The 27,220-nt window shown below is 48.6% G+C and overlaps 1 protein-coding gene across 2 annotated transcripts in view; it reads right to left on the bottom strand.

Annotated features, from left to right (window-relative positions):
- LOC138266916 (eukaryotic translation initiation factor 4E type 2-like) overlaps nucleotides 1-27,220 on the bottom strand; it is a 68,548-nt gene that overhangs the window by 18,130 nt on the left and 23,198 nt on the right. For both annotated transcript variants that reach the window (XM_069215664.1, XM_069215666.1), the window contains exons 3-5: nucleotides 6,665-6,799; nucleotides 931-1,035; nucleotides 517-669 (exon numbers count right to left, since the gene is read on the bottom strand). In XM_069215664.1, coding sequence (XP_069071765.1) covers nucleotides 517-669; nucleotides 931-1,035; nucleotides 6,665-6,799 — 393 coding nt within the window. The remainder of the gene's footprint in view (nucleotides 1-516; nucleotides 670-930; nucleotides 1,036-6,664; nucleotides 6,800-27,220) is intronic.

The raw sequence follows: 27,220 nt of genomic DNA, 5'->3' as shown, positions 1-27,220 counted from the left end.
CTCCAAACACTCTGTTAACTTTCCCAAATTAAAGTGAGGAAGAGGATGTTTAAAAAAATACCAGTGCCATGAAAACGCCTAGTTGTTATAGAGCTCAGCCACAATGTGCACACTTTGAGAAAGCAGAATGGACATTTGAGTACCTAAAATATTTATTAAAATATTAGCTAAAATAAGAAATGTAAATGACGGGATTAAACATACCACTGAGGGCATGGTAAAGATCAGGCTAAGTGAAGCGTAAGGTTTATAAGTTAGAGTTGGAGCCTGAAAATCTTTACAGCAGCTCGGTTTTAAAAGTCCCAATATTTATTTAAAAAATTAAAAAATCATGAATTCTTTTCTGTAAGGGTTTGTCTGCAAACATTACTCCACAACATTTAACACTAGTGTTTTTCCTAAACAGATATTCTTTGTAATGGCATTGATCCATAATATACCAAGAAAGATCAGTAGCCCCCATCTAAAACCCAAAGACAGCCCGGCATGGCTACCAGCTGCTCTGCAGATACACACCTGGAATCGGATGGATACTACCACTCCACAGATCTCCTCTCCCACCATGAACTGCTCCCCCAGCATGGCCAGGATGATGTTCTCCCAGAAACGTGAGGCAAGTCCTTTACGCAAGCGAATGATCCACTTTCCCCCATTCTTGTTAGCCTCATCCTAGGGAAAACACAGGAGAAATAATCCCTCAGCAACTTAGTATTGAATTTATTTATGTCAAGTAAAACCAATGACCATCCTCCGCTTCTATATATGAAAAAAAGCTCTGGAAGCTGAATACAAACTGTGGCTATCCTCCAATCTTATAGAGGAGCTACGAGTGTCAAGTACGAGCACTGGCCAGCAGTAAACATTAACACAGGATATCCGTCATCACTCCCTACTCACAGGGCTCGCACGGCTGCAACTCATCCTCCTTACCTCCCACATAGGTTTGATGCCTTCCTTGAATAGGTGGAAGTCGCTGTAACCTGTGAGATCTCCTGGCCTCACCAAGTGGCTGTACACCTTCCAGAACTGCTCCACCTTAAAAGAATAAGATGAGAGGTACAGATGTATCTGTGAGTGGAGTGTAAGCATGCACAGTCACTCCACAACAGAGGCGGCAAAGATTTCCCGGTTCAAGTGACCAGTGCTACATATTATGTAATGACAATATTCCTCCCATGTCAAAATTCAGTATTGCAGGCTGGTTAAATGTAGCGGAGACCTCGTTTCTCCACCCCTAAGGCAATGATCGCAACAGCTGATTCCCAAAATCTTACACACAGATGGGACTCTAAGAAAAAAGGTCTACTTGGCGAATAATCAATTTGAGATAAAGTAGAGTTGCACGTAGAACCAGGGCATGATGGTTAAATACCGAAGGTCAAAATCTCAGTAAAGCAGTTTTAAGACAGTGGGTAAAACCTTAGTACAGGTGGTAAAAGGTAAGAAAATGTGGTATATTCCTACAAAATGTACCCTCCAATGCAAACAAAACATATTAATAAATAAAAAAAATTAAATATCAAGATATTTCCTTTCTGTGCAGTCTTTCTATCAAACCAAGAAGATATCATGGAGGCCCAAGTGGGAAGGGAGCAGCATGGAGCTGTGTCCAATAGAAATGGCAGGGAATGGTGAATATTTAAAAGAAATGGCAGTGAAGAGAAAGTAAACTGGCAGTCTTAACATGTTATGAATGGAAGGAGAAAAAAAAAAAACAAACTGGTGCAATGGTGGAGAAAGGAATAAGAGCTCTGAAAGACCCGCACCAGTAAAACATAAAAGTAAATAAAATGGAGATAGCACGGGGAGGGGTTTGCCAACCACTCCATCTCCCACACCACAGTAAAACCAGAATCAAACAAGTCGGTCACGGAAACCGGCCCAGGCTCCCTCCTTTGAAGCACTGCCTTCAGGTTGTCTCCCAGAGTCCCGGCAGACATGCAGCATAAGCCTCTTCCAAGGACAGCTGTACTAGTCTAGATATTTTTTTTTTTTACACATTTACTTAAATCCATTCAAGACCGGTCGGAGTGGATGGTTTGAGCGATAACAATAAGGAAAGTTTTTGTAATGTATATAAATGCACAATTCCTTTACACACACACTGTACTTTATAGAGACAAGTGCACTTTTGTAACAATCAATGAGTTTTAGACCGGTCCAATTCTGTATACAGGAACACTCGTAGCATTTAATTACAAATGTAGTTTGTCTCTCCCCGTTGCCAGAAGACAGACTGGTTCATAGCGGATACTCTGTACTGTTTTGAGAAGCTGGAAGTATTAATACTGTGAAATGGTCCAGTTCTTGCAACACAGACTTTAATCTTGCAGTTGTTGGAAGGCAGACCTGACATCTACAGGCTGCCCCAGTTGAAACTGCTTGTAAATGCTGCACTTAAATGTACGGTTTCTATGCAAGGATCAGATACACTAACCTGTTTCAGCGCTCAGTTAATGTACGCAAGACCTTGCAATTGCGTGGATCTGCTATTTCGGCCCCCTCTCGCATCTTTAATAAAATGTTGTAAGGAAATGCCTCCTTGGCATGGTTGCCCCCTGACTTTTTGCCTTTGCTGATGCTATGTTTACAATTGAAAGTGTGCTGAGGCCTGCTAACCAGGCCCCAGCACCAGTGTTCTTTCCCTAACCTGTACTTTTGTATCCACAATTGGCAGACCCTGGCATCCAGATAAGTCCCTTGTAACTGGTACTTCTAGTACCAAGGGCCCTGATGCCAAGGAAGGTCTCTAAGGGCTGCAGCATGTCTTATGCCACCCTGGAGACCTCTCACTCAGCACAGACACACTGCTTGCCAGCTTGTGTGTGCTAGTGAGGACAAAACGAGTAAGTCGACATGGCACTCCCCTCAGGGTGCCATGCCAGCCTCTCACTGCCTATGCAGTATAGGTAAGACACCCCTCTAGCAGGCCTTACAGCCCTAAGGCAGGGTGCACTATACCATAGGTGAGGGTACCAGTGCATGAGCATGGTACCCCTACAGTGTCTAAACAAAACCTTAGACATTGTAAGTGCAGGGTAGCCATAAGAGTATATGGTCTGGGAGTTTGTCAACCACGAACTCCACAGCACCATAATGGCTACACTGAAAACTGGGAAGTTTGGTATCAAACTTCTCAGCACAATAAATGCCCACTGATGCCAGTGTACATTTTATTGTAAAATACACCCCAGAGGGCACCTTAGAGGTGCCCCCTGAAACTTAACCGACTATCTGTGTAGGCTGACTAGTTTTAGCAGCCTGCCACAAACCGAGACATGTTGCTGGCCCCATGGGGAGAGTGCCTTTGTCACTCTGAGGCCAGTAACAAAGCCTGCACTGGGTGGAGATGCTAACACCTCCCCCAGGCAGGAATTGTCACACCTGGCGGTGAGCCTCAAAGGCTCACCTCCTTTGTGCCAACCCAGCAGGACACTCCAGCTAGTGGAGTTGCCCGCCCCCTCCGGCCAGGCCCCACTTTTGGCGGCAAGGCCGGAGAAGATAATGAGAAAAACAAGGAGGAGTCACTGACCAGTCAGGACAGCCCCTAAGGTGTCCTGAGCTGAGGTGACTCTAACTTTTAGAAATCCTCCATCTTGCAGATGGAGGATTCCCCCAATAGGGTTAGGATTGTGACCCCCTCCCCTTGGGAGGAGGCACAAAGAGGGTGTACCCACCCTCAGGGCTAGTAGCCATTGGCTACTAACCCCCCAGACCTAAATACGCCCTTAAATTTAGTATTTAAGGGCTACCCTGAACCCTAGAAAATTAGATTCCTGCAACTACAAGAAGAAGGACTGCCTAGCTGAAAACCCCTGCAGAGGAAGACCAGAAGACGACAACTGCCTTGGCTCCAGAAACTCACCGGCCTGTCTCCCGCCTTCCAAAGATCCTGCTCCAGCGACGCCTTCCAAAGGGACCAGCGACCTCGACATCCTCTGAGGACTGCCCCTGCTTCGAAAAGACAAGAAACTCCTGAGGACAGCGGACCTGCTCCAAGAAAGGCTGCAACTTTGTTTCCAGCAGCTTTGAAAGAACCCTGCAAGCTCCCCACAAGAAGCGTGAGACTTGCAACACTGCACCCGGCGACCCCGACTCGGCTGGTGGAGATCCAACACCTCAGGAGGGACCCCAGGACTACTCTGATACTGTGAGTACCAAAACCTGTCCCCCCTGAGCCCCCACCGCGCCGCCTGCAGAGGGAATCCCGAGGCTTCCCCTGACCGCGACTCTTTGAATCCTAAGTCCCGACGCCTGGGAGAGACCCTGCACCCGCAGCCCCCAGGACCTGAAGGACCGGACTTTCACTGGAGAAGTGACCCCCAGGAGTCCCTCTCCCTTGCCCAAGTGGAGGTTTCCCCGAGGAGCCCCCCCCTTGCCTGCCTGCAGCGCTGAAGAGATCCCGAGATCTCTCATAGACTAACATTGCGAACCCGACGCCTGTTTCTACACTGCACCCGACCGCCCCCGCGCTGCTGAGGGTGAAATTTCTGTGTGGGCTTGTGTCCCCCCCGGTGCCCTACAAAACCCCTCTGGTCTGCCCTCCGAAGACGCGGGTACTTACCTGCAAGCAGACCGGAACCGGGGCACCCCCTTCTCTCCATTCTAGCCTATGTGTTTTGGGCACCACTTTGAACTCTGCACCTGACCGGCCCTGAGCTGCTGGTGTGGTGACTTTGGGGTTGCTCTGAACCCCCAACGGTGGGCTACCTTGGACCAAGAACTGAACCCTGTAAGTGTCCTACTTACCTGGTAAAACTAACAAAAACTTACCTCCCCCAGGAACTGTGAAAATTGCACTAAGTGTCCACTTTTAAAACAGCTATTTGTCAATAACTTGAAAAGTATACATGCAATTTTTATGATTTAAAGTTCCTAATGTACTTACCTGCAATACCTTTCAAACAAGATATTACATGTTAAATTTGAACCTGTGGTTCTTAAAATAAACTAAGAAAAGATATTTTTCTATACAAAACCTATTGGCTGGATTTGTCTCTGAGTGTGTGTACCTCATTTATTGCCTATGTGTATGTACAACAAATGCTTAACACTACTCCTTGGATAAGCCTACTGCTCGACCACACTACCACAAAATAGAGCATTAGTATTATCTATTTTTACCACTATTTTACCTCTAAGGGGAACCCTTGGACTCTGTGCATGCTATTCCTTACTTTGAAATAGCACATACAGAGCCAACTTCCTACAAATGTTTTTTACCACGGTCACCCAGACACTCTGCCCAACGAAATGTCTAATCTTCCCTGGCCAACCCTCCACTCTCTGCCCTTGCACAGCCACGTCAGACTGCAATTGAGGAAGATTGAGAACTTAAGATATGCGCACAATTAGTTTGCAAGCAAACATGTAATATGCCACAATTAAGCTTGCATACTCTAAAACTGTCCCTTATTAGTATTTTATGATTTTAATACTTGTGTTTGTGTAATGGTTTTAATTAACTGAACACTTAAAATAAAAATCGACTGCAATAGCACACCCATATATACCGCAGTAGATAGCTACCCCTATTTACTGCAGATTCCTACAGATACTGTGGCTTCTCAGCATCTTCATTAGACAGTCAATCACTGATCCTTGAAATTCAGGGAGCACTGGGATTTTCTCCCATGCTATCTACTCCTGCCCTCGCCAACAATCCTGTCCTCACACTACACATCCTGCAGGTTGTCACAAATGCATGAACACTCAGGCCCGATTAACCTAGGGTGCCAACCTTTCCAAAGGCCTCATACAGACTGTACTCCAAGCACCACATCCAAAGCGACGCTCCCAGCTAGCGAGCTATCCCCTGTGTCAGCACTTGCAACTGTAATAAACGTGATGGTTTAATGAAGTTAGCAAGCTTCTGTTATGAAGTTTTTAATAAAATGTAGTTACATTTGCGGAATCCCTTTTAAGTGTTTGAAATGAATAGTTGCAAACTAATTGTACTGTAGCTGGGTCGGTACTTTGCTTTTCAGGATTTTTTAAAAATAAAAAAAATCGGTGCTATGCTGTGCATAATCGTGCAGCCCAATGATTTTGCTTGAAACAGGATCTTATTTTAGTGAAATTGTAATTTAGAGCCAGTGACACTGGATCCTTAAATCACTTACTTGGAGATAGATTCTGAAATCTGCAAAGCCCACCACCACAATTCCATCTTCATACTGTATTTTCAGATTCTACTGTCCCCATATGTGGTTGACATGTTTAATGATATAAAATAAAGTAGAAAGCATATTTCTACTGCTGGGGAAAGATGAGACCCAGTCATATACATAACCTGAGCACTGTGGTCACCGGTAAGTAGCTTAACTCTTGATGCAGGAATTTTCCAGGTTTGTGAGCTGAACACCATCTCAGCAGCGGTGTTCTTACTCTCAAGAGGCTAATAGCAAACAGCCTTCATAGCTCTGCCTTCCCCATGACTGATCCTCATTTCCAGTGTATACCCATGCAATGATGCCACTTGCAGAAAGGGACAGAAAGCCATGCACTTGCCTTACATACACGCTTTACACTTATTTTGCCCCGTTTGTTGGTAAGATGCATCCTAGGTTTTTGCCTTTTAAAGCTAACTCACAAGTCTGACCGCAACTATGATCCATTCAGCAATGACCAATTTCAGGCCTAAATTTACAAGGAGGATTCTCACCGAAGCTACAGTCCCAAATTGCTTGATGTTCTGCTCATAGTTGGTGGTGCTGGCTGGTCGGCTGGGGGTCCGCCGGGAGTACCAGAACGTGTAATTATACTGAAGGGGGTGTTCACCTGCTCCTGGGGTCACAGCCTAGAGAGTAAAGGGAGAAAATGTTACTCGGCAAAGCAGCAGAATTTATATTCAGATTTAAAAGCGACTAAATAATAAAATACAGGTTTCTGAATGAATGTTCAACACTCGCCAATAGGCATCATATCTGCCTTTGCCCCAGATCAACAAAATCACAAGTATGCAGCAATTATACTGCTGCCTGAAGAACAATAACAGACAAGTGCTGCAGTCTAAGGCACAAATCAAACATTAGCGCTGCCACTGGACAAGCCATGTGGACAGGAGAAGGCATGAATCATATATTACAGCTGGAGAATTAATGGAAATAGGCATTTTTTGGGAAGATCATAGTCCCTTTGGAGCAAACTTTGGACTACATCCCACAGCGAAGTGAACATACATTGGCACACTATGTGCAATAACACATAACAAGGGAACTTGCAACACCAAAAAGAGTGAGAGAGCGAGCGAGATTTTGGAATCATCAAAAGAACGCCCTCGTGGGATGCTTAGGGAACCCGATTTAAATATAAATGTTTGGGGGGAGTGACCAACAACATGGCCGACAGGAGGCCCTCTTAGGAAACTCCACCAACCAACCTCCCAAATCCTGAAATATTCAGCAATTAATGGCGCTGGAGACCACGAACGTTGGCCTGCCAGGGGATGTTTGGACTCTGGCGCACTGTCGGCGGTTGAGGCCTGTGCGGAGGCCTGGGGGGTAATGAGTCAAGTCTGTGGCGTATAAGACTGGAAGTGACAGGGGTAGGTAAGCGTTCCCCTGCAGTGAGCGAGAGATGGTGCTGCTGGAGATGCCTGGAGCGGCAGTCGCTCTGCTGGAGACTGGGCTTTGCTGTGCCCCAAGGCGGAGTGAGAACAGCAGTGGATACTGCTATGAGGGGGGTGCGACTGCAGTTCGCCTGAAGATTGGAGGCCAGACAGGGACACTGCTTGCCTCTGAACTGGATGCAGCATCGGAGCACGAAGGCATGCTGGGGATCCCCACCAGAGACTGGAGACCGATTATGGGGGCGCTGAGGTGTGGCATACAGAAGAGAAGTGGATGGTGCCTAGCGACGCTTGTTGCGGCGGCAGACACACTGAGCTGGAGCGGTGACCTGTGCAGATCACAGACTCCGGGAGTGCTAAGGGGAAGACAAGGGGCCTCGGAGAAGCAGCCCGATCTATCGAAATCGATGGGGCCTGTTGCAAAGGGCCTCTTGAGGAGGCATGAGAACCGCCTAGGGTGGAGCAGTGTGGAGCAGGATAGAAACAGCGGGCGCCAGCTTTGCCTCAGAGACTAGACCACCAAGCCTGGAAATCAGAAATACAGCAACCCGTAATCGACATTGGGAAGCTGCTATACTTAAGGGCTATTGGGCTGACACTAGATAGCACATATATTACACGCAACCAATAGACTAAGCACAAAATGAAGACGTAGAGAGATCACGAGGAGAGCAGAGGGAGACTTGGGCTGCCTCAATTATTCAATACAGACTGGCAGCTCTTACACCTGGGCGCACTGGAGGAGGGCCCAGAGCGAAGGTTAACAGTGAATAGCTGAGATTAGAACTGCGACAATGAACGTGGTAACAGCATTAAATGATTGCAAACAATACAAGGATAAGTGATACAGCTTGCCCCTCACTGCTGAACACTAATTGGCTCAGATCGAAGTACCTACAGTTAAAGTAAAACATGGGGAGAGACCTGGCGCAATGCCAGGCTCAGGGCAACACCATCAATCCATACACGCTTCTGAGACATGCAGCGCCTCCATGGGCTGATCCGGGATGCTTTGGAGGGTCACCTGATACTCAGCAGAAATCCTCAGGGGCAGCACTTTTGGAGGCTATACAAGGATCACGAACAGCATCGGAGGAGGAAATTGCTGGGGTATCAGTGGAGTTAATCCTCGACAGCGGGCCCATGTAATCTTGCGGACAAGTTTTCTGAAGCAGAGACCAACATTACGAGGCTACATTCTGAAATTCAACAGCTTAAAAAGCAGATGACGCAGGTGACCATACTCAACTCCACCCTTGAGGAGTGTATGGATGATGCTGAGGGAGGCTCCTTGAGGAATAATCTTCGACTTCTGGGGTACCATGAAGGGGCAGGAGGTGGAGCGCTTCCTGGAGCAATGGATACAAGAGGAGCTTAAACCGGAAGTGCTGTCGCCATGCTTTGTGATAGAGAGAGCGCATGCGGCGTTGGCCCTGAGACCGCCGCCGGGCTTTGATGACCCAAATCTTAAACTACAGGGAAAGAGACGTTATTCTTCAAGCAACGAGAGAGAAGGCCACTCCACAATACAAACGCTGCAATAAAGCGATTTACCCGGATTACACTCGTAAAGTGCAGGAACGCCGCAAACTGTTCCTTGAAGTTAAAAAGTGCCTTTGAGTCATGCACATCAGGTACACGCTCCTCTAGCCAGCTAAGCTAAAGAATATGCATGATGGCAAGATGCATTTCTTTGAACAGCCAGTGGAAGTGTGGACAGGACTTGATGTGGCGAAGGTCACCTGACTGTGTCTGCAGAAGTTGCAGCGAGAGTGTGCTGGACGGAGTGGATAGCGGCGCTGCTGCTCGGATGGCTGCTCCTTGACAGCAGAGGAGGGGGAAACCTGACGAGTGAAGATCTGCAAAGATGGCCAATGACCACCACAGACCAAAGAAAGAACTTGGCATACAATATGGAACAGCCATCACAGGAGGAGACTAGCTCCGCGACACCCAGCAACAGGAAGGCGAAAATTCTGACGTTGCAGATGGACACGAGGGCTACTTCAGTGATCCGGCCTAGGGATCGATGCATCATCCTGGACTTGTATATATGAGGGACTATGGCAAGAAATACGACATACAGATCTGAAAGATGGACAAATGAGCTGTACGAGACTCATGGGGTTATCTGCACAAATATGAATATTGCAATGTTTCTGGATATGGGGAAAGCAAAGTGGAGGGAGATCTGGGAGACGAGCGCCTTAGACGAGATAACAAAATATCATGCAAACACTTCTAGCGCGAAAATAAAAGAGGGCTCTCTGCCGTGGAGGATGATGATTGGTTGGGGCATTTAACTGCATAAGTCACTTAGACTCGGGACTGTGTGGGGGAGGAATGCCGGAAGCACGTACATGATGATGGATGGTTGATAATGACTGGACTCTGGACTCCTAGTGAAAGAAGGAGTAGTGCTACAAAACAAGGGAGGGAAGTGGCTCTGGAAAGTAATCACAGACCCTAGCGAGGGCGGGGATTGTTTGGAAATTGGGTAGCACTAGGGAGGAGGGGATGATGATGCAAGTCCTGGCACATCAGAACGTCTGGACGAGAACACGTTTGTTTAATTCTTCCTTGTTGGTGGGGGCAGGGAAAAGGAAGACACTTGTTCCTACAAGGCAGGTTAGCCTTCCTGAACACATATGGGCTAAACATTGATGATTGTCAATTTTATCGTATTTTGTTGGAGGTAGTTGCTCAGATAGTAGACATTAAATTGGTCTGGGCTGGGGACTTTATTTTATTATTGTTGGGGACTTAGACCGTCATCCATCAAAACAAAACACTAAGCCACATATGACTGCACAGCTACGGAAGGTCATGACACACATGTCCCTTCACAATGTGTAGAGGGAAAAGCACCCAGGGAGACAGGAATGTACGTGGCCCTCACCCACACATGGTACATTTAGTAGAATGGATAGAATATAGATCTCATATGAACTGGCCCCCAAAGATGCTTGGAGCGGAACACTTCTCACGTTATTTTTCAGACCACACGGGGTACAGAGGGCATAAGGTCCCTTGGTACTTGGAAATTACCAGCCGACATATCACAAGACACTCACGGAAGGAAAATGATAGCGGAGGCTCTTCAGCACTTCTTTGCAGAAAAATGGCAGGGAACAAGTAGCCGAGCCACGAAGGCAGTTATAAGAGGGCAATGTATAGGGTTCATCTGCGGAGTACATTAGCCTTATAGACAGAACTCTCCCATACAGAGGAACAATCTGCGGCCTTGCAGGGATTACACCCGGAGGAGGCACAGAGGGGAGGAGATGGGGTCATCCTACAGAGACAGATAGTGGAGGTGAAGGACAGACTTCTACATTATACACTGAGGTTGTAAGGAAATGCCTCCTTGGCATGGTTGCCCCCTGACTTTTTGCCTTTGCTGATGCTATGTTTACAATTGAAAGTGTGCTGAGGCCTGCTAACCAGGCCCCAGCACCAGTGTTCTTTCCCTAACCTGTACTTTTGTATCCACAATTGGCAGACCCTGGCATCCAGATAAGTCCCTTGTAACTGGTACTGCTAGTACCAAGGGCCCTGATGCCAAGGAAGGTCTCTAAGGGCTGCAGCATGTCTTATGCCACCCTGGAGACCTCTCACTCAGCACAGACACACTGCTTGCCAGCTTGTGTGTGCTAGTGAGAACAAAACGAGTAAGTCGACATGGCACTCCCCTCAGGGTGCCATGCCAGCCTCTCACTGCCTATGCAAGTATAGGTCAGTCACCCCTCTAGCAGGCCTTACAGCCCTAAGGCAGGGTGCACTATACCATAGGTGAGGGTACCAGTGCATGAGCATGGTACCCCTACAGTGTCTAAACAAAACCTTAGACATTGTAAGTGCAGGGTAGCCATGAGAGTATATGGTCTGGGAGTTTGTCAAACACGAACTCCACAGCACCATAATGGCTACACTGAAAACTGGGAAGTTTGGTATCAAACTTCTCAGCACAATAAATGCACACTGATGCCAGTGTACATTTTATTGCAAAATACACCCCAGAGGGCACCTTAGAGGTGCCCCCTGAAACTTAACCGACTGTCTGTGTAGGCTGACTAGTTCCAGCAGCCTGCCACACTAGAGACATGTTGCTGGCCCCATGAGGAGAGTGCCTTTGTCACTCTGAGGCCAGTAACAAAGCCTGCACTGGGTGGAGATGCTAACACCTCCCCCAGGCAGGAGCTGTAACACCTGGCGGTGAGCCTCAAAGGCTCACCCCTTTGTCACAGCACCGCAGGACACTCCAGCTAGTGGAGTTGCCCGCCCCCTCCGGCCCCGGCCCCCACTTTTGGCGGCAAGGCCGGAGAAAATAATGAGAATAACAAGGAGGAGTCACTGGCCAGTCAGGACAGCCCCTAAGGTGTCCTGAGCTGAGGTGACTCTAACTTTTAGAAATCCTCCATCTTGCAGATGGAGGATTCCCCCAATAGGATTAGGGATGTGACCCCCTCCCCTTGGGAGGAGGCACAAAGAGGGTGTACTCACCCTCAGGGCTAGTAGCCATTGGCTACTAACCCCCCAGACCTAAACACGCCCTTAAATTTAGTATTTAAGGGCTCCCCTGAACCTAAAGATTTAGATTCCTGCAACAACAAGAAGAAGGACTGCCTAGCTGAAAACCCCTGCAGAGGAAGACCAGAAGACAACTGCCTTGGCTCCACAAACTCACCGGCCTGTCTCCTGCCTTCCAAAGAACTCTGCTCCAGCGACGCCTTCCAAAGGGACCAGCGACCTCTGAATCCTCTGAGGACTGCCCTGCTTCGACGACGACCAGAAACTCCCGAGGACAGCGGACCTGCTCCAAAAAGACTGCAACTTTATCCAAAGGAGCAGCTTTAAAGAACCCTGCAATCTCCCCGCAAGAAGCGTGAGACTTGCAACACTGCACCCGGCGACCCCGACTCGGCTGGTGGAGAACCAACACCTCAGGGAGGACCCCCGGACTACTCTACGACTGTGAGTACCAAAACCTGTCCCCCCTGAGCCCCCACAGCGCCGCCTGCAGAGGGAATCCCGAGGCCTCCCCTGACCGCGACTCTCTGAAACCTAAGTCCCGACGCCTGGAAAAGACCCTGCACCCGCAGCCCCCAGGACCTGAAGGACCGGACTTTCACTGCAGAAGTGACCCCCAGGAGTCCCTCTCCCTTGCCCAAGTGGAGGTTTCCCCGAGGAAGCCCCCCCTTGCCTGCCTGCAGCGCTGAAGAGATCCCTTGATCTCTCATTGACTTCCATTGCGAACCCGACGCTTGTTCTAACACTGCACCCGGCCGCCCCCGCGCCGCTGAGGGTGAAATTTCTGTGTGGGCTTGTGTCCCCCCCGGTGCCCTACAAAACCCCCCTGGTCTGCCCTCCGAAGACGCGGGTACTTACCTGCTGGCAGACTGGAACCGGGGCACCCCCCTCTCTCCATTGAAGCCTATGCGTTTTGGGCACCACTTTGAACTCTGCACCTGACCGGCCCTGAGCTGCTGGTGTGGTAACTTTGGGGTTGCTCTGAACCCCCAACGGTGGGCTACCTTGGACCAAGAACTGAACCCTGTAAGTGTCGTACTTACCTGGTAAAACTAACAAAAACTTACCTCCCCCAGGAACTGTGAAAATTGCACTGTGTCCACTGTTAAAATAGCTATCTGTGAATAACTTGAAAAGTATATATGCAATTGAAATGATTCAAAGTTCCTAATGTACTTACCTGCAATACCTTTCAAACAAGATATTACATGTTAAATTTGAACCCGTGGTTCTTAAAATAAACTAAGAAAAGATATTTTTCTATACAAAACCTATTGGCTGGATTTGTCTCTGAGTGTGTGTACCTCATTTATTGTCTATGTGTATGTACAACAAATGCTTAACACTACTCCTTGGATAAGCCTACTGCTCGACCACACTACCACAAAATAGAGCATTAGTATTATCTCTTTTTACCACTATTTTACCTCTAAGGGGAACCCTTGGACTCTGTGCATGCTATTCCTTACTTTGAAATAGCACATACAGAGCCAACTTCCTACATTGGTGGATCAGCGGTGGGGTACAAGACTTTGCATTTGCTGGACTACTCAGCCAATACCTGATCACACGACAAATTCCAAAATTGTCATTAGAAATTCATTTTTGCAATTTGAAAAGTTTTCTAAATTCTTTAAAGTCCTGCTAGGGCCTTGTGTTAGTCCCTGTTAGCATTTCTTTTAGAGTTTAAAAGTTTGTTAAAAGTTTGAATTAGAACTTAGAACTAGTTTTAGATTCTTAAAAAGTATTCCAACTTTTAGAAGCATAATGTCTAGCACAGATGTGAATGTGGTGGAACTCGACACCACACCTTACCTCCATCTACAGATGAGAGAGCTAAGGTCACTCTGTAAACTAAAGAAAATAGCAATGGGCTCCAAACCTACCAAAGTACAGCTCCAGGAGCTTTTGGCAGAGTTTAAAAAAGCCAACCCCTCTGAGGATGGCAACACAGAGGATGAAGATAGTGACTTGGAGGGAAATTCCCCCCCTCCAGTCCTACTTAGGGAGAACAGGGCTTCTCAAGCCCTGACTCCACAAATAATAGTCAGAGATGCTGGTTCCCTCACAGGAGGGACCAACAACTCTGAAATCACTGAGGATAACTCCAGTGAAGAGGACATCCAGTTAGCCAGGATGGCCAAAAGATTGGCTTTGGAAAGACAGATCCTAGCCATAGAAAGGGAAAGACAAGAGATGGGCCTAGGACCCATCAATGGTGGCAGCAACATAACTAGGGTCAGAGATTCTCCTGACATGTTGAAAATCCCCAAAGGGATTGTAACTAAATATGAAGATGGTGATGACATCACCAAATGGTTCACAGCTTTTGAGAGGGCTTGTGTAACCAGAAAAGTGAACAAATCTCACTGGGGTGCTCTCCTTTGGGAAATGTTCACAGGAAAGTGTAGGGATAGACTCCTCACACTCTCTGGAAAAGATGCAGAATCTTATGACCTCATGAAGGGTACCCTGATTGAGGGCTTTGGATTCTCCACTGAGGAGTATAGGATTAGATTCAGGGGGGCTCAAAAATCCTCGAGCCAGACCTGAGTTGACTTTGTAGACTACTCAGTAAAAACACTAGATGGTTGGATTCAAGGCAGTGGTGTAAGTAATTATGATGGGCTGTACAATTTATTTGTGAAAGAACACCTGTTAAGTAATTGTTTCAATGATAAACTGCATCAGCATCTGGTAGACCTAGGACCAATTTCTCCCCAAGAATTGGGAAAGAAGGCGGACCATTGGGTCAAGACAAGGGTGTCCAAAACTTCCACAGGGGGTGACCAAAAGAAAGGGGTCACAAAACCTCCCCAGGGGAAAGGTGGTGAGACAGCCAAAAATAAAAATAGTAAAGAGTCTTCTACAGGCCCCCAAAAACCTGCACAGGAGGGTGGGCCCAGAGCATCTTCACAAAACAATCCTGGGTACAAGGGTAAAAACTTTGATCCCAAAAAGGCCTGGTGTCGTAGCTGTAATCAGCCTGGACACCAAACTGGAGACTAGGCCTGTCCCAAGAAAAGTTCCACTCCAAACTCCAATCCAGGTAACACTGGAATGGCTAGTCTCCAAGTGGGATCAACAGTGTGCCCAGAGCAAATCAGGGTCCACACTGAAGCTACTCTAGTCTCTGAGGGTGGGGTGGATTTAGCCACACTAGCTGCCTGGCCGCCTAACATGCAAAAATACAGGCAGCAGCTCTTTATTAATGGGACAAGTGTAGAGGGCCTGAGGGATACAGGTGCCAGTGTCACCATGGTGACAGAGAAACTGGTTTCCCCTGGCCAATACCTGACTGGAAAAACCTATACAGTCACCAACGCTGACAATCAGACTAAAGCACATCCCATGGCAATGGTAACTTTAGAATGGGGAGGGGTCAATGGCCTGAAACAGGTGGTGGTCTCCTCAAACATCCCAGTAGACTGTCTGCATGGAAATGACCTGGAGTCCTCAGCATGGGCTGAGGTAGAACTAAAAACCCATGCAGCCATGCTGGGTATCCCTGAACTGGTGTGTGTAAAAACAAGAGCACAGTGCAAGGCACAGGGTGAAAAAGTAGAGCTGGAGTCTGGAAGAAAGGCCCAGCCTACCAAGAGAAAAGGAAAGTCAGTTGGGAAACCAACTGCAACACAGTCAGAAAAAGAGAACCTCTCTTCTCAGGAAGAAGTTCTGCCTTCTGAGGGAACTGAGCCTTTGGAGCTTGAACCTTATCAGGTTGAGCTCTTAGGCCCAGGGGGACCCTCAAGGGAGGAGCTGTGTAAGGGACAAGAAACCTGTCCCTCTCTTGAAGGCCTTAGGCAGCAAGCTGCTGAAGAGTCCAAGGGCAAGAAAAATGGAACACATAGGGTCTATTGGGAAGATGGACTCCTGTACACTGAGGCCAGAGACCCCAAACCTGGTACCACTAGGAGAGTGGTAGTGCCTCAGTCGTTCAGAGAGTTTATTCTGACCTTAGCCCATGATATTCCCCTTGCTGGGCATTTGGGACAAACCAAGACGTGGGAGAGGTTAGTCAACCACTTCTACTGGCCCAATATGTCCCACAAGGTTAAGGAGTTTTGCCTCTCCTGCCCCACCTGTCAAGCCAGTGGTAAGACAGGTGGGCATCCAAAGGCCCCCCTCATTCCACTTCCAGTGGTGGGGGTCCCCTTTGAAAGAGTGGGTGTGGACATAGTTGGTCCACTAGAACCTCCCACAGCCTCAGGAAATATGTATATCCTAGTAGTAGTGGATCATGCTACTAGGTATCCTGAAGCTATTCCCCTTAGGTCGACTACTGCCCCTGCAGTAGCCAAGGCCCTCATTGGTATCTTTACCAGAGTGGGTTTCCCTAAGGAGGTGGTGTCTGACAGAGGTACCAACTTCATGTCAGCATACCTAAAACACATGTGGAATGAGTGTGGGGTGACTTACAAATTCACTACACCATACCATCCACAAACTAATGGCTTAGTTGAGAGATTCAACAAGACATTAAAAGGCATGATCATGGGGCTCCCAGAAAAGCTCAAAAGGAGATGGGATGTCCTCCTGCCATGTCTGCTTTTCGCTTACAGAGAGGTGCCACAGAAGGGAGTAGGATTCTCACCCTTTGAACTTCTGTTTGGTCACCCTGTAAGGGGACCACTTGCTCTTGTTAAAGAAGGCTGGGAGAGACCTCTTCATGAGCCTAAACAGGACATAGTGGACTATGTACTTGGCCTTCGCTCTAGAATGGCAGAGTACATGGAAAAGGCAAGCAAAAACCTTGAGGCCAGCCAACAGCTCCAGAAGTTTTGGTATGACCAAAAGGCTGCAATGGTTGAGTTCCAACCAGGGCAGAAAGTCTGAGTTCTGGAGCCTGTGGCTCCCAGGGCACTTCAGGACAAATGGAGTGGCCCTTACCCAGTGCTAGAAAGGAAGAATCAGGTCACCTACCTGGTGGACCTGGGCACAAACAGGAGCCCCAAGAGGGTGATCCATGTGAACCGCCTTAAGCTCTTCCATGACAGGGCTGATGTAAATCTGTTGATGGTAACAGATGAGGATCAGGAGGCAGAGAGTGAACCTCTCCCTGATCTTCTGTCATCAGACCCAAAAGATGGCTCAGTAGATGGAGTGATCTACTCAGACACCCTCTCTGGCCAACAGCAAGCTGATTGTAGGAGAGTCCTACAACAGTTTCCTGAACTCTTCTCCCTAACCCCTGGTCAGACACACCTGTGTACCCATGATGTGGACACAGGAGACAGCATGCCTGTCAAAAACAAAATTTTTAGACAGTCTGACCATGTTAAGGAAAGCATCAAGGTGGAAGTCCACAAGATGCTGGAATTGGGAGTAATTGAGCGCTCTGACAGCCCCTGGGCTAGCCCAGTGGTCTTAGTCCCCAAACCTCACACCAAAGATGGAAAGAAAGAGATGAGGTTTTGTGTGGACTACAGAGGGCTCAACTCTGTCACCAAGACAGACGCCCATCCAATTCCTAGAGCTGATGAGCTCATAGACAAATTAGGTGCTGCCAAATTCTTAAGTACCTTTGACTTGACAGCAGGGTACTGGCAAATAAAAATGGCACCTGGAGCAAAAGAGAAAACAGCATTCTCCACACCTGATGGGCATTATCAGTTTACTGTTATGCCCTTTGGTTTAAAGAATGCCCCTGCCACCTTCCAAAGGTTGGTGAATCAAGTCCTTGCTGGTTTGGAGTCCTTTAGCACAGCTTATCTTGATGATATTGCTGTCTTTAGCTCCACCTGGCAGGATCACCTGGTCCACCTGAAGAAGGTTTTGAAGGCTCTGCAATCTGCAGGCCTCTCTATCAAGGCATCCAAATGCCAGATAGGGCAGGGAACTGTGGTTTACTTGGGCCACCTTGTAGGTGGAGGCCAAGTTCAGCCACTCCAACCCAAGATCCAGACTATTCTGGACTGGGTAGCTCCAAAAACCCAGATCTCAAGTCAGGGCATTCCTTGGCTTGACTGGGTATTACAGGAGGTTTGTGAAGGGATATGGATCCATTGTGACAGCCCTCACTGAACTCACCTCCAAGAAAATGCCCAAGAAAGTGAACTGGACTGTAGAATGCCAACAGGCCTTTGACACCCTGAAACAAGCAATGTGCTCAGCACCAGTTCTAAAAGCTCCAGATTATTCTAAGCAGTTCATTGTGCAGACAGATGCCTCTGAACATGGGATAGGGGCAGTTTTGTCCCAAACAAATGATGATGGCCTTGACCAGCTGTAAAGAAATGGCTCCCTGTTGCAGTTACCCCCCACTTTTTGCCTGATACTGATGCTGACTTGACTGAGAAGTGTGCTGGGACCCTGCTAACCAGGCCCCAGCACCAGTGTTCTTTCCCTAACCTGTACTTTTGTATCCACAATTGGCAGACCCTGGCATCCAGATAAGTCCCTTGTAACTGGTACTTCTAGTACCAAGGGCCCTGATGCCAAGGAAGGTCTCTAAGGGATGCAGCATGTCTTATGCCACCCTGGAGACCTCTCACTCAGCACAGACACACTGCTTGCCAGCTTGTGTGTGCTAGTGAGGACAAAACGAGTAAGTCGACATGGCACTCCCCTCAGGGTGCCATGCCAGCCTCTCACTGCCTATGCAGTATAGGTAAGACACCCCTCTAGCAGGCCTTACAGCCCTAAGGCAGGGTGCACTATACCATAGGTGAGGGTACCAGTGCATGAGCATGGTACCCCTACAGTGTCTAAACAAAACCTTAGACATTGTAAGTGCAGGGTAGCCATAAGAGTATATGGTCTGGGAGTCTGTCAAACACGAACTCCACAGCACCATAATGGCTACACTGAAAACTGGGAAGATTTGGTATCAAACTTCTCAGCACCATCAATGCACACTGATGCCAGTGTACATTTTATTGTAAAATACACCACAGAGGGCACCTTAGAGGTGCCCCCTGAAACTTAACCGACTATCTGTGTAGGCTGACTAGTTCTAGCAGCCTGCCACAAACCGAGACATGTTGCTGGCCCCATGGGGAGAGTGCCTTTGTCACTCTGAGGCCAGTAACAAAGCCTGCACTGGGTGGAGATGCTAACACCTCTCCCAGGCAGGAATTGTCACACCTGGCGGTGAGCCTCAAAGGCTCACCTCCTTTGTGCCAACCCAGCAGGACACTCCAGCTAGTGGAGTTGCCCGCCCCCTCCGGCCAGGCCCCACTTTTGGCGGCAAGGCCGGAGAAAATAATGAGAATAACAAGGAGGAGTCACTGGCCAGTCAGGACAGCCCCTAAGGTGTCCTGAGCTGAGGTGACTCTAACTTTTAGAAATCCTCCATCTTGCAGATGGAGGATTCCCCCAATAGGGTTAGGATTGTGACCCCCTCCCCTTGGGAGGAGGCACAAAGAGGGTGTACCCACCCTCAGGGCTAGTAGCCATTGGCTACTAACCCCCCAGACCTAAACACGCCCTTAAATTTAGTATTTAAGGGCTACCCTGAACCCTAGAAAATTAGATTCCTGCAACTACAAGAAGAAGGACTGCCTAGCTGAAAAACCCCTGCAGAGGAAGACCAGAAGACGACAACTGCCTTGGCTCCAGAAACTCACCGGCCTGTCTCCTGCCTTCCAAAGATCCTGCTCCAGCGACGCCTTCCAAAGGGACCAGCGACCTCGACATCCTCTGAGGACTGCCCCTACTTCGAAAAGACAAGAAACTCCCGAGGACAGCGGACCTGCTCCAAGAAAAGCTGCAACTTTGTTTCCAGCAGCTTTAAAGAACCCTGCAAGCTCCCCGCAAGAAGCGTGAGACTTGCAACACTGCACCCGGCGACCCCGACTCGGCTGGTGGAGATCCGACACCTCAGGAGGGACCCCAGGACTACTCTGATACTGTGAGTACCAAAACCTGTCCCCCCTGAGCCCCCACAGCGCCGCCTGCAGAGGGAATCCCGAGGCTTCCCCTGATCGCGACTCTTTGAACCTAAAGTCCCGACGCCTGGGAGAGACCCTGCACCCGCAGCCCCCAGGACCTGAAGGACCGGACTTTCACTGGAGAAGTGACCCCCAGGAGTCCCTCTCCCTTGCCCAAGTGGAGGTTTCCCCGAGGAACCCCCCCCTTGCCTGCCTGCAGCGCTGAAGAGATCCCGAGATCTCTCATAGACTAACATTGCGAACCCGACGCCGGTTTCGACACTGCACCCGGCCGCCCCCGCGCTGCTAAGGGTGAAATTTCTGTGTGGACTTGTGTCCCCCCCGGTGCCCTACAAAACCCCCCTGGTCTGCCCTCCGAAGACGCGGGTACTTACCTGCAAGCAGACCGGAACCGGGGCACCCCCTTCTCTCCATTCTAGCCTATGTGTTTTGGGCACCACTTTGAACTCTGCACCTGACCGGCCCTGAGCTGCTGGTGTGGTGACTTTGGGGTTGCTCTGAACCCCCAACGGTGGGCTACCTTGGACCAAGAACTAAGCCCTGTAAGTGTCTTACTTACCTGGTTAACCTAACAAATACTTACCTCCCCTAGGAACTGTGAAAATTGCACTAAGTGTCTACTTTTAAAACAGCTATTTGTGAATAACTTGAAAAGTATACATGCAATTTTGATGATTTGAAGTTCCTAAAGTACTTACCTGCAATACCTTTCGAATGAGATATTACATGTAGAATTTGAACCTGTGGTTCTTAAAATAAACTAAGAAAAGATATTTTTCTATAACAAAACCTGTAAGGAAATGCCTCCTTGGCATGGTTGCCCCCTGACTTTTTGCCTTTGCTGATGCTATGTTTACAATTGAAAGTGTGCTGAGGCCTGCTAACCAGGCCCCAGCACCAGTGTTCTTTCCCTAACCTGTACTTTTGTATCCACAATTGGCAGACCCTGGCATCCAGATAAGTCCCTTGTAACTGGTACTTCTAGTACCAAGGGCCCTGATGCCAAGGAAGGTCTCTAAGGGCTGCAGCATGTCTTATGCCACCCTGGAGACCTCTCACTCAGCACAGACACACTGCTTACCAGCTTGTGTGTGCTAGTGAGGACAAAACGAGTAAGTCGACATGGCACTCCCCTCAGGGTGCCATGCCAGCCTCTCACTGCCTATGCAGTATAGGTAAGACACCCCTCTAGCAGGCCTTACAGCCCTAAGGCAGGGTGCACTATACCATAGGTGAGGGTACCGGTGCATGAGCATGGTACCCCTACAGTGTCTAAACAAAACCTTAGACATTGTAAGTGCAGGGTAGCCATAGGAGTATATGGTCTGGGAGTCTGTCAAACACGAACTCCACAGCACCATAATGGCTACACTGAAAACTGGGAAGTTTGGTATCAAACTTCTCAGCACAATAAATGCACACTGATGCCAGTGTACATTTTATTGTAAAAATACACCCCAGAGGGCACCTTAGAGGTGCCCCCTGAAACTTAACCGACTATCTGTGTAGGCTGACTAGTTTTAGCAGCCTGCCACAAACCGAGACATGTTGCTGGCCCCATGGGGAGAGTGCCTTTGTCACTCTGAGGCCAGTAACAAAGCCTGCACTGGGTGGAGATGCTAACACCTCTCCCAGGCAGGAATTGCCACACCTGGCGGTGAGCCTCAAAGGCTCACCTCCTTTGTGCCAACCCAGCAGGACACTCCAGCTAGTGGAGTTGCCCGCCCCCTCCGGCCAGGCCCCACTTTTGGCGGCAAGGCCGGAGAAAATAATGAGAATAACAAGGAGGAGTCACTGGCCAGTCAGGACAGCCCCTAAGGTGTCCTGAGCTGAGGTGACTCTAACTTTTAGAAATCCTCCATCTTGCAGATGGAGGATTCCCCCAATAGGGTTAGGATTGTGACCCCCTCCCCTTGGGAGGAGGCACAAAGAGGGTGTACCCACCCTCAGGGCTAGTAGCCATTGGCTACTAACCCCCCAGACCTAAACACGCCCTTAAATTTAGTATTTAAGGGCTACCCTGAACCCTAGAAAATTAGATTCCTGCAACAAGAAGAAGGACTGCCCAGCTGAAAACCCCTGCAGCGGAAGACCAGAAGACGACAACTGCCTTGGCTCCAGAAACTCACCGGCCTGTCTCCTGCCTTCCAAAGATCCTGCTCCAGCGACGCCTTCCGAAGGGACCAGCGACCTCGACATCCTCTGAGGACTGCCCCTGCTTCGAAAAGACAAGAAACTCCCGAGGACAGCGGACCTGCTCCAAGAAAAGCTGCAACTTTGTTTCCAGCAACTTTAAAGATCCCTGCAAGCTCCCCGCAAGAAGCGTGAGACTTGCAACACTGCACCCGGCGACCCCGACTCGACTGGTGGCGATCCAACACCTCAGGAGGGACCCCAGGACTACTCTGATACTGTGAGTACCAAAACCTGTCCCCCCTGAGCCCCCACAGCGCCGCCTGCAGAGGGAATCCCGAGGCTTCCCCTGACCGCGACTCTTTTGAGCCTAAAGTCCCGACACCTGGGAGAGACCCTGCACCCGCAGCCCCCAGGACCTGAAGGACCGGACTTTCACTGGAGAAGTGACCCCCAGGAGTCCCTCTCCCTTGCCCAAGTGGAGGTTTCCCCGAGGAATCCCCCCCTTGCCTGCCTGCAGCGCTGAAGAGATCCCGAGATCTCTCATAGACTAACATTGCGAACCCGACGCTTGTTTCTACACTGCACCCGGCCGCCCCCGCGCCGCTGAGGGTGAAATTTCTGTGTGGACTTGTGTCCCCCCCGGTGCCCTACAAAACCCCCCTGGTCTGCCCTCCGAAGACGCGGGTACTTACCTGCAAGCAGACCGGAACCGGGGCACCCCCTTCTCTCCATTCTAGCCTATGTGTTTTGGGCACCACTTTGGACTCTGCACCTGACCGGCCCTGAGCTGCTGGTGTGGTGACTTTGGGGTTGCTCTGAACCCCCAACGGTGGGCTACCTTGGACCAAGAACTAAGCCCTGTAAGTGTCTTACTTACCTGGTTAACCTAACCAATACTTACCTCCCCTAGGAACTGTGAAAATTGCACTAAGTGTCCACTTTTAAAACAGCTATTTGTGAATAACTTGAAAAGTATACATGCAATTTTGATGATTTGAAGTTCCTAAAGTACTTACCTGCAATACCTTTCGAATGAGATATTACATGTAGAATTTGAACCTGTGGTTCTTAAAATAAACTAAGAAAAGATATTTTCCTATATAAAAACCTATTGGCTGGATTTGTCTCTGAGTGTGTGTACCTCATTTATTGTCTTGTGTATGTACAACAAATGCTTAACACTACTCCTTGGATAAGCCTACTGCTCGACCACACTACCACAAAATAGAGCATTAGTATTATCTATTTTTACCACTATTTTACCTCTAAGGGGAACCCTTGGACTCTGTGCATGCTATTCCTTACTTTGAAATAGCACATACAGAGCCAACTTCCTACATTGGTGGATCAGCGGTGGGGTACAAGACTTTGCATTTGCTGGACTACTCAGCCAATACCTGATCACACGACAAATTCCAAAATTGTCATTAGAAATTCATTTTTGCAATTTGAAAGTTTTCTAAATTCTTAAAAGTCCTGCTAGGGCCTTGTGTGTTAAGTCCCTGTTTAGCATTGTCTTTTTAGAGTTTAAAAGTTTGTTAAAAGTTTGAATTAGATTCTAGAAACAGTTTTAGATTCTTAAAAAAGTATTCCAACTCTTAGCAGAATAATGTCTGATACAGAGATGAATGTGGTGGAACTCGACACCACACCTTACCTCCATCTTAAGATGAGGGAGCTAAGGTCTCTCTGTAATATCAAAAAAATAACCATTGGCTCCAGACCTACCAAAATTCAGCTCCAGGAGCTGTTGGCAGAGTTTGAAAAAGCCAACCCCTCTGATGATGACATCACAGAGGAAGAAATTAGTGACTTGGAGGCCAATGTCCCTCCTCCAGTCCTAAATAGGGAGAACAGGACCCCTCAAGTCCTGTCTCCAACTGTGTTAGTCAGAAATAGTGAGTCCCTCACAGGAGGGTCCCACATTTCTGAAATCACTGAGGATGCTCTCAGTGAAGATGACCTCCTGTTAGCCAGGATGGCCAAAAGATTGGCTTTGGAGAGACAGCTCCTAGCCATAGAAAGGGAAAGACAAGAGATGGGCCTAGGACCCATCAATGGTGGCAGCAATATAAATAGGGTCAGAGATTCTCCTGACATGTTAAAAATCCCCAAAGGGATTGTGACAAAATTTGAAGATGGTGATGACATCACCAAGTGGTTCACAGCTTTTGAGAGGGCTTGTGTAACCAGAAAAGTGAACAGATCTCACTGGGGTGCTCTCCTTTGGGAAATGTTCACTGGAAAGTGTAGGGATAGACTCCTCACACTCTCTGGGAAAGATGCAGAATCTTATGACCTCATGAAGGGTACCCTGATTGAGGGCTTTGGATTCTCCACTGAGGAGTACAGGATTAGGTTCAGGGGGGCTCAAAAATCCTCGAGCCAGACCTGGGTTGACTTTGTTGACTACTCAGTGAAAACACTAGATGGTTGGATTCAAGGCAGTGGTGTAAGTAATTATGATGGGCTGTACAATTTATTTGTGAAAGAACACCTGTTAAGTAATTGTTTCAATGATAAACTGCATCAGCATCTGGTAGACCTAGGACCAATTTCTCCCCAAGAATTGGGAAAGAAGGCGGACCATTGGGTCAAGACAAGGGTGTCCAAGACTTCAACAGGGGGTGACCAAAAGAAAGGGGTCACAAAGACTCCCCAGGGGAAGGGTGATGAGACAACCAAAACTAAAAATAGTAAAGAGTCTTCTACAGGCCCCCAAAAACCTGCACAGGAGGGTGGGCCCAGAGCCTCTTCACAAAACAATGGGTACAAGGGTAAAAACTTTGATCCCAAAAAGGCCTGGTGTCATAGCTGTAAACAGCATGGACACCAAACTGGAGACAAGGCCTGTCCCAAGAAAGGTTCCACTCCAAACTCCCATCCAGGTAACACTGGTATGGCTAGTCTCCAAGTGGGATCAACAGTGTGCCCAGAGCAAATCAGGGTCCACACTGAAGCTACTCTAGTTTCTGAGGGTGGGGTGGATTTAGCCACACTAGCTGTCTGGCCGCCTAACATGCAAAAATACAGACAGCAACTCTTAATTAATGGGACTAGAATAGAGGGCCTGAGGGATACAGGTGCCAGTGTCACCATGGTGACAGAGAAACTGGTTTCCCCTGGCCAATACCTGACTGGAAAAACTTACACAGTCACCAACGCTGACAATCAGAGAAAAGTACATCCCATGGCAATGGTTACTTTAGAATGGGGAGGGGTCAATGGCCTGAAACAGGTGGTGGTCTCCTCAAATATCCCAGTGGACTGTCTGCTTGGAAATGACCTGGAGTCCTCAGCATGGGCTGAGGTAGAACTAAAAACCCATGCAGCAATGCTGGGTATCCCTGAACTGGTGTGTGTGAAAACCAGAGCACAATGCAAGGCACAGGGTGAACAAGTAGAGCTGGAGTCTGGAAGAATGGCCCAGCCTACCAAGAGAAAAGGAAAGTCAGTTGGGAAACCAACTGCAACACAGCAAAAGAAAGGGAACCTCTCTTCTCAGGAAGAAGTTCTGCCCTCTGAGGGAACTGAGCCTTTGGAGCTTGAACCTTATCAGGTTGAGCTCTTAGGCCCAGGGGGACCCTCCAGGGAAGAGCTGTGTAAGGGACAAGAAACCTGTCCCTCTCTTGAAGGCCTTAGGCAGCAAGCTGCTGAAGAGTCCAAAGGCAAGAAAAATGGAACACATAGGGTCTATTGGGAAGATGGACTCCTGTACTCTGAGGCCAGAGACCCCAAACCTGGTGCCACTAGGAGAGTGGTAGTGCCTCAGCTGTTCAGGAAGTTCATCCTAACATTGGCCCATGACATTCCCCTTGCTGGACATTTGGGACAAACCAAGACGTGGGAGAGGTTAGTCAACCACTTCTACTGGCCCAATATGTCCAACATGGTTAAGGAGTTTTGCCTCTCCTGCCCCACCTGTCAAGCCAGTGGTAAGACAGGTGGGCATCCAAAGGCCCCCCTCATTCCACTTCCAGTGGTGGGGGTGCCCTTTGAAAGAGTGGGTGTGGACATAGTTGGTCCACTAGAACCTCCCACAGCCTCAGGAAATATGTATATCCTGGTAGTAGTGGATCATGCTACCAGGTATCCTGAAGCTATTCCCCTTAGGTCGACTACTGCCCCTGCAGTAGCCAAGGCCCTCATTGGTATCTTTACCAGAGTGGGTTTCCCTAAGGAGGTGGTGTCTGACAGAGGTACCAACTTCATGTCAGCATACCTAAAGCACATGTGGAATGAGTGTGGAGTGACTTATAAATTCACTACACCCTACCATCCACAAACTAATGGCTTAGTTGAGAGATTCAACAAGACATTAAAAGGCATGATCATGGGGCTCCCAGAAAAACTCAAAAGGAGATGGGATGTCCTCCTGCCATGTCTGCTTTTCGCTTACAGGGAGGTACCACAGAAGGGAGTAGGATTCTCACCCTTTGAACTTCTGTTTGGTCATCCTGTAAGGGGACCACTTGCCCTTGTTAAAGAAGGCTGGGAGAGACCTCTCCATGAGCCTAAACAGGACATAGTGGACTATGTACTTGGCCTTCGCTCTAGAATGGCAGAGTACATGGAAAAGGCAACCAAAAACCTTGAGGCCAGCCAACAACTCCAGAAGTGTTGGTATGACCAAAAGGCTGCACTGGTTGAGTTCCAACCAGGGCAGAAAGTCTGGGTTCTGGAGCCTGTGGCTCCCAGGGCACTCCAGGACAAATGGAGTGGCCCTTACCCAGTGCTAGAGAGGAAGAGTCAGGTCACCTACCTGGTGGACCTGGGCACAAGCAGGAGCCCCAAGAGGGTGATCCATGTGAACCGCCTTAAGCTCTTCCATGACAGGGCTGATGTGAATCTGTTAATGGTAACAGATGAGGATCAGGAGGCAGAGAGTGAACCTCTCCCTGATCTTCTGTCATCAGACCCAAAAGATGGCACAGTAGATGGGGTGATCTACTCAGACACCCTCTCTGGCCAACAGCAGGCGGATTGTAGGAGAGTCCTACAACAGTTTCCTGAGCTTTTCTCCCTAACCCCTGGTCAGACACACCTGTGTACCCATGATGTGGACACAGGAGACAGCATGCCTGTCAAGAAC

This window comes from Pleurodeles waltl, chromosome 12 (assembly GCF_031143425.1).
Source record: "Pleurodeles waltl isolate 20211129_DDA chromosome 12, aPleWal1.hap1.20221129, whole genome shotgun sequence".
In the NCBI taxonomy this organism is placed as follows: Eukaryota; Metazoa; Chordata; class Amphibia; order Caudata; family Salamandridae; genus Pleurodeles; species Pleurodeles waltl.
This window is presented reverse-complemented; position numbering and strand designations above follow the sequence as displayed.